The sequence below is a fragment of the Porites lutea genome, chromosome 5 (assembly GCF_958299795.1).
Source record: "Porites lutea chromosome 5, jaPorLute2.1, whole genome shotgun sequence".
Taxonomy (NCBI): Eukaryota; Metazoa; Cnidaria; class Anthozoa; order Scleractinia; family Poritidae; genus Porites; species Porites lutea.
In genome coordinates, this window is record NC_133205.1 from 39,653,013 (window position 1) to 39,660,480 (window position 7,468).

Consider the following 7,468-nt stretch of genomic DNA (forward strand, 5'->3'; position numbering starts at 1 on the left):
ACTGTCGACCGCTATATCGACCGCTATATCGACCGATACCTCGGTCGACATTACCCATAGTAAACAAGATCCACTATGGGAATCGCACTGCTACTGCATGCAAATCCGGCAAAAGGCGCCGTAAGATTAGTATTTTGGCTTTCCTGGTCACAAGTTATTTCAATTTCAACCAAGCCGTTTTGTTCACCATAAAGTATATCCTTATGTTTGTTATCCACATCACGCTCTTGCAATTTCTTCAGCCTTGAGGCCTGATCTCGCAGGTTTTGGCTCTTTCTGCACTCAAGGTGTCCATATCCTTCCTTGTCTCATAGTTCGTTCAGTGTTGCTCTTTCTTCTACCACTCTTGTTACATGGAGAGTTTTGCGAACAATTGATTCCTTTGCTATTCTCTACATTCTAGTACATCTTTGTTCTTTCGCTCAGTCCTTTAAGCTTCTTGGAGTTTCTCAACATCGTATCCGCTGTGACTGCATTCTTTCTTATCAAGCGGCCGCCAGGCCAGTTATGATTTTCAATTTTCTACGCTTTTACAATCTACCCATGCACTGAAATTTCTACACAGTCAGAAATTCACTCGGTTTAAAGTAAAAACGCCGTGAACCACTTACTCCAAGAAGGTGATTGCTTCACATGTCGTTGATGAGCGAGTAAGGGATTGATAACTAAGCCTGTCTACTTTCTCGCCGGCTCTGTCATTGGCTGTCCGCTTTTTAAGGAACTGGTCTACTACAGAATATTGAAAATTTCCTCCAGCAAGTTAAACTAAGCGATTTGCGGAAGCGAGAATTGTCATTTCCACAATAGCTGTTGCACCACGATCGTCATTCGAATTCTTATTGTAAGACGCAGTAACTCATGCATGAATGCTTATTTGCAATCTATTCTTTACTCTTCGTAGGGTTACTTTCTTCAGTTGCTCTCATCTTATTATTCCTTGAATATCACCTCACTATTTGCCGATGACTCAATTTAATAGGGAACGCACAATCACCAGAAAACATTCAATCAGACTTGCACTGCTTATCCCATTGGGCCAACGTAAGGCAAATGAAATTTGAGGGGTAATTCACCCCTACAAGTGGTAGAAAAGTAAGATGATATAGGAGTGGTTGTTTTAGCTAATACTCTTTGTTGGGAGGACATATACGCGGAATGATTGTAAAAGCAAAAAATCATGACATCATGGATCAGTTCGAATTTAGTATCTACAAAACCAGAAGTTCTTGTACCATAATTTTACAAACTAAGCATTCGTCAGACCCCATTTGGAATACGTAGTGCAGGAGTGTGCTTTATGGTCTCACTTTCCCACCCGCTTACAGAGATCGATAGGACCATCCACACTGACAAAGTCGCCCAAGAGTTTTTGCCGAGATACCGCGTGGAGTGGCATTTGATTTTTTAACATTTGGCATTGACCCACACTTTATCACTATTATTTCGTGCAATTTTCAAATTCTTACTAATAACAACAAAGCAAAGAAACCAAACATACCATTATAGTGTCCAAGGTGAATGACAGCATTATAAGGATTGTGCGTCATGCAGTCACACTTTCCAAGCTTTGTATACAAATCAACAACTGGTTTGCCTGTTGATGTGTCTTGATACTTTAGAATTCCATGTTCTCCCTGTTACATAAAGTTAGGAAAGTTCACGACACAGCATAATATACCAAAGATGAAAAACGTTCTAAAAGCGCGCATGACTTGCGTAGCCTTTGTGAACATAAATCAGATGTCAGTAGTTACAACTGATGTTATGTGTTCTGTAAATTGGCTTCTCTTTTTGTCTTTTACAAGATCATTGTATCTTGTGTTCATTTGTGTTTCATTCATTTGTGTTCACCCTTAAATTTTACTCAAATGTTGCAGCTTTACTCCATCCTCTTCTCACTATTCTGACTTATTCCTTTGTTTTACTTTAACTAATGCCCAAATTATTATATTTCCCATTGCTCAGCCAATGCATCCTTTTATTCGTGAAAGCAAACAAAGTTTACAACTCTGATTTTGTTCCTCGAGTAAAAATTCATATTACCTTATAATTTTCACTGATCATGTGGAGGCAGCATGGCCGAGCAGTTAGAACGCTGGACTTCAAGTCCCGAGTTCAAGTCCCGCTCTGAGCACTAGCTGGATTTGTTCTTGGTTGTCCCGAGGTAATCCACACTTGTAAATAGCCTCCTACCAGTTGGGATTCTTAACCATGTTATGTTCTATTTGAATTATTGTTTCATTATCCCTGAGAGGCCCCATAAGGGGAGTGGATAAATAAGTATTTATTATTACTACTACATTTTAGTAACTGTTTGAATATTTTTATGTATACTAATTTCAGGGAAAGCCCCTTTGCGGCGAAGTGTCTCAACTAATTTTGTCGCCAATGGTAGGAATTCGATAAAGGTGGAGACATGTTTAAAGCTTATTTTTAATAAGGTAGTAAATATAGTAAGACATACATGTAGCCCCTTTGAATACATAAAGCAATTACAATTGAGTTGAATTGCTGCCAGTCTTTAGAAAATGACCACTTACCACTGAGGCAAGAAGGAAATGATAAGGTAAAAACTCTAATCTGTTCACTTGACGGTGGTTTTTTAGGCAATGGAGTTCAATGCCATTGTTGTCGTAAATGAAGATATTTTTCTTTTGTGCGACAGCAAACATCGTCTCAACATGTAACCATCTGCAAAACAAAATGAAATCAATGTAAGAGGGGAGCAAGGGACAGGGCAGCAGTGAGAGTACTCGGCTTCCACAAATGTTGCCCGGTTTCAAATCCCAGTATTGACACCATTATGTGAGTTGAGTTTGTTGTTAGTTCTTTCCTTTGCCTTGTGGTCACGATGTTCCCGGCCTCTCATCAAAAACCAAAATGATGCTAAAGGCTGGTTTTCACTAGCAACGGAGTCAGAGTCAGAGTCAGAGTCATAAGCGGATTCATAGGGATGCTTATGACCTTGTGAAAATCAAAAATCGGAGTTGTAAGTGGAGTCATAAGTGTGATGGAATCCAAGTCTGAAGAATCAGAAAGTTTCCATTTTCTTCTGACCCTGCTTACAACTCTGTCGCTAACAATCTGGTGAAAACCAGATTGTCAGAGTTAGAAGCTTTGTGATTGGTTTAGTTCTTCTGCTTCTTCTTGCGACTCCAAAAATCTAGTTTTCACTGATCATAAGCGACCGTTGTAAGCACATAAGTAGGAAACCTAGCCTTAAGCTACCAAGAATGTATTCTTACTAATTTTTGTGTGTACTTAATTTCACGAAAATACAGGAGCCAAATTTTGCCAGTACTAATTTTTGTGATTGCAAGAAAATTTAGAGCAAAAATGTACTAAATTTGAGTAATTTTTTGCAGTGCTTGATTTTGTATTAACGGCATTGAGGGTACTTATCACAGACCATACAATTTTAAAAATTTTATTAAAAGTAAGATGGGTAAACTTAAAAGCACACTATAACTTATTCATGAGACCTTCTGACACATCAGCAAAGCTAACTTTAGTAATACTACATGTATTAAACTCAACAAAACATAACAGGTCTCTGAGTATGCATTAGTGTCATATGAAAGAAGTTTTTCGCTGAATTACAAGCTGGAGAAAGCAGAGAATCAAAGAAAGGGTGCTAGCTGCAGACTGGAGGGACAACAACAACATCCAGACACTTTGAGTTATTTTTATTCACCAAAAGGCCTAAAGGCCTGAATGCAGAACATTTAAAATTCTTTTTGATTTGTTATATATTTAATGGCATTAAATTTTGTGTGTTTAACTTTATTTGCACAATCCTTTGTTCACACGTATTAACTTTTTGCAATTTTTTTATAACTGTGAAAATCACACAAATTAAAATAGTAAAAATAAGAGACTTCTTCTAATAATCCCAAACAGCCCATTGACACTATGACAATGATAAAGACCAACGCACAGTGAGATGTAGATTCACAATAATCATATAAATCATAATTATTTTTTGTCACATCTAATAATGCAATCATTATTGTGCTGATCACCAGAGTCATCTCAAAATATGTTCAGGTGGCCAAGATAATAATATAAAAACACTTCTGTGGGGTTGTCAGAAAGTTTAGAAGTAGACAGCTGAGTTATCAAAAAAAAGCGGCCAGCGCTGGAGGCACTACCAAGCGCCAAAAGGTTCAAGCCTCTAGGATGCTCTGAAATGTTGTTTTTGTCATGCCAAGCGGCACAAGCAAAGTGTTGAGTTTCGTGGCATTTTTCATAGTACCTACAGCTGTAAGTGACACATAATTATTGCTATAGTTTTCAGAAGATGTTTCTTAACCAGTCCAGGGATATTTTATTTAAAAAACGCCATCTGTAAAGAAATCCCAAGCAGAGTAGCCAGCCGATAATAACCTAATAGGCAGGGATTTTGCCAGCAGCCAGCTACTTTTGACAACCCTGTTCTGAAGTGATGCGGACAGTATTATCATCAATTGGAGCAATTGCAACTGCCTGGATAAAACTGAGGTTTATTTGTATAGGCTAATTTTTATCGTCCACATCAACTTGCTTTGCAAAAATCCAGACTATTACTAACAGTAGAAGCCAATCTTTACTACACTGTAAGTAGTTGTGAATCTCACCTGACATCTCTAACTGTTTCTTGCACGTGAACCTCACAACCCAGTTTCTTATTTTGCCAGTCCAATGTGGCCAAGTGTCCCCTCTTGCCACCAATCAGTAGAAATCTGTCAAAGAAAAAAAAACACACTTGAATTGATTACTTTGATTCACAGCTACATGGCACAATTCAGCCTCTGACAGCAGCTACTGTACAGTGCAGGTCAAAAATGTCAATACATATTTATTGAGTGGGATACAAATGCCATCAAATATAAGTTTTTGAACCTCGGCTGCATGACCTCTAACTTTCTTGTACTTGAGCTTTTCCAATTTTGTATTCTAGTTCTTTATGGTGAACTGATACCATTGTCTTTGCTAAATCAAATAAGCCCCCCCTCTAAAAGAAGCTCCCGTCTCCACCCAACATTCCCCACACACTTTAGATGTGTTTGAAATAAATAAACCTGGAGGAGGGGGCTAAATAGGAGATTTAAGGTAATAGAGAGAAGTGAAAACCTAAGTATGTGGCAAAATGCACTTGGAGCAAGAACCAATAACAAATAAACCCACATACCATGTACCATGTCACCTCAGACTAGGATTTAAACCTGGGCTAAATTGGTGGGATGCTAGGTTTTGTTGATGGCCTTTTTAGGGGTATGGTTAAATGGGACAGTAAAGCATTTCAAACAAAGAAAAATAGATTGAAACCAGAGATACAACTGAACAACAGCAACATAACTTTTCCATAATCATCTAGACTTTTAAGCATAAAACAGTCATACTGTTGATTTCTCAGAATAAAATACAACCAACTCACCTTCCATTGCGAGTGTAATTTACCCTATAGGGTCCAAACGTGTCCAGGTTCAATTCAAAATACTTAAAGAAAAAAATAGTATTTTATTACCATTATACAATAGAACAGGCTGTATGGTGAAACTAATGTCTTATTAAAGTACAGTGTAATGCCTTTGACGCTGATGGAAAGAGTGGTTTCACCTCTGAAAGTGTACATGTACACCAGCCTGTAGTTTGAATATGGACTTGCCTATTGTTTTCAATCCAGTATCCGAAATAATGCAGAATATGTTCAACTATATGCATTTTAAAATAAATAAAACAATAAAACAAAAAAAGGAAAAAGAAAGAAAGAAATAGAAGTCTTCATGACACGATATTTGCAGCTGGTCTCCCATCCAGTTCCTAAACCACTCATCAGGGCTTCATTAACTTGGAGAGTTGTGAGGATTTGAGACATGTAATTCTAGTACATGTAAATAATATGTAAACAGGTGATGTGTGTTAACAATTACTGCACTGACTCAAATTTATCACCTGGCTCCTTGTAGAGCCAGATCTAGAGGTTCATACAGACTCCCATGAGTGGCCAACAATAATAAAAATAATAATAATAATTCATTCATTTACCCTTGGCAGTATTTATAGCACTTATGCCAGTGGGGCCGGGCAAATGACTGAAACAAATAATTATTAATGCAACTACAACACTCACTGAGAGTCTCAGATATCATCAGCTAAGCTCATAATACTGGACATTACTAATTACCATACGCCATTCAATTGTTCACAATAATAATATTATTGTCACCAACATTGTTTCACAAAGACTGTTATAAATTTTTTTATTGCATACAGCAGTAGATATACAAAGGTTTTATCTACAGTACAATATGCTCTGATATATTAAAAAACTTACCTTTCTTGCACTTGCAACATCAACGACATCAGCGATGTCCTTTTGTTTGAACTTAAAAGTTTTCTCTAAGCCTTCAGCCTCTAAGTAGCTACAGTATATAATACAGTTAAAAATAAATCAACAGCTTTAGGTCACGTCAATACACAAGAGACTAAACACCTGAAAAATAAAATACATGCTTCAGTGAAATAAATATTAAATAAAAGGGATCAACAACAGCAGCCAAAAAAAACTTCTCATCAGCAGTCAGTTATTTGGTATTTTTGCTTTTTGAGGCAGATTTGAAGAGGAGGATCAGCCAGGCGACTTTTCAGTTTCGGGAGGTAAATATGTCTTTATTCATCTCTCAGAACTGAAGTTGGAAACAAAAATAATTATTGTTCACTGGGATTCCCATTCTTCTCCTTCTCAAGCCAAATACATTCTACCTTAGAAAATTTTTAAACTTTCAATTTCCCTCTTCTGAAAGAGATGGCGGGGATTCTACTTCACTGATTTCAATATCAATAGAGGATGGTTAATGTATTGTAAAATTTTTCATCAAAATGCATGGTTCTCAAACTTCTAATAGCTGGTGAAGATCTTACGCTTCAGAACCCTAATTATGATAGCCCATCATAATGGATGTATTATTAAAAGGGATGTATTTATACCCTGGTTGTTCCGTGAGTAGTAGTTCTGATTTGGCTGCCTGTATAGCTGCTTGCTGATACTGTGACTCATATGACTTGAGTTTGCCTCGAAGTTTCTTGTCCTTTAAACGCTGATAAGTAAATACAAAATAACATTAAAAACATAAGCTTACATTCAGAAATGGTTTCAGTTAAAAGTATAATCACTACATCAAACGTCAGTCAAGAATTATTACTAAGTGTGGTGCATGTGTTAAAGCGTAACACTCGAGAGTAATTCAGATCGATTACCACTTTTAGTTTGTATGAACTGACCTTAAACCTATTTTGTTTTCCTCTGTTGTACTTCCCCAGTGTGTCTTTGTCCACTCTGTCTCCATCCTTACGTTTCTTCATAGCTGTATTTCCCTATCACGTGGAATATCTCAGTAAATCATGAATACTCGTTGGCAGAAAGTGGAATTTTAGGTCAAGAATAACACATGGTTTACCTTAACTTTGTCCGCCATCTTGGATTTTG

The 7,468-nt window shown here is 37.1% G+C and overlaps 1 protein-coding gene across 1 annotated transcript in view; it reads right to left on the reverse strand.

Moving 5' to 3' along the window:
• LOC140937094 (WD repeat-containing protein 46-like) overlaps nucleotides 1-7,468 on the reverse strand; it is a 20,882-nt gene extending 13,414 nt beyond the window's left edge. The window contains exons 1-8 of the mRNA XM_073386627.1: nucleotides 7,440-7,468; nucleotides 7,264-7,356; nucleotides 6,970-7,079; nucleotides 6,317-6,404; nucleotides 5,417-5,478; nucleotides 4,617-4,721; nucleotides 2,541-2,691; nucleotides 1,499-1,634 (exon numbers count right to left, since the gene is read on the reverse strand). Of these exons, the coding sequence (XP_073242728.1) occupies nucleotides 1,499-1,634; nucleotides 2,541-2,691; nucleotides 4,617-4,721; nucleotides 5,417-5,478; nucleotides 6,317-6,404; nucleotides 6,970-7,079; nucleotides 7,264-7,356; nucleotides 7,440-7,457 (763 nt within the window). The 5' untranslated portion in view covers nucleotides 7,458-7,468. The remainder of the gene's footprint in view (nucleotides 1-1,498; nucleotides 1,635-2,540; nucleotides 2,692-4,616; nucleotides 4,722-5,416; nucleotides 5,479-6,316; nucleotides 6,405-6,969; nucleotides 7,080-7,263; nucleotides 7,357-7,439) is intronic.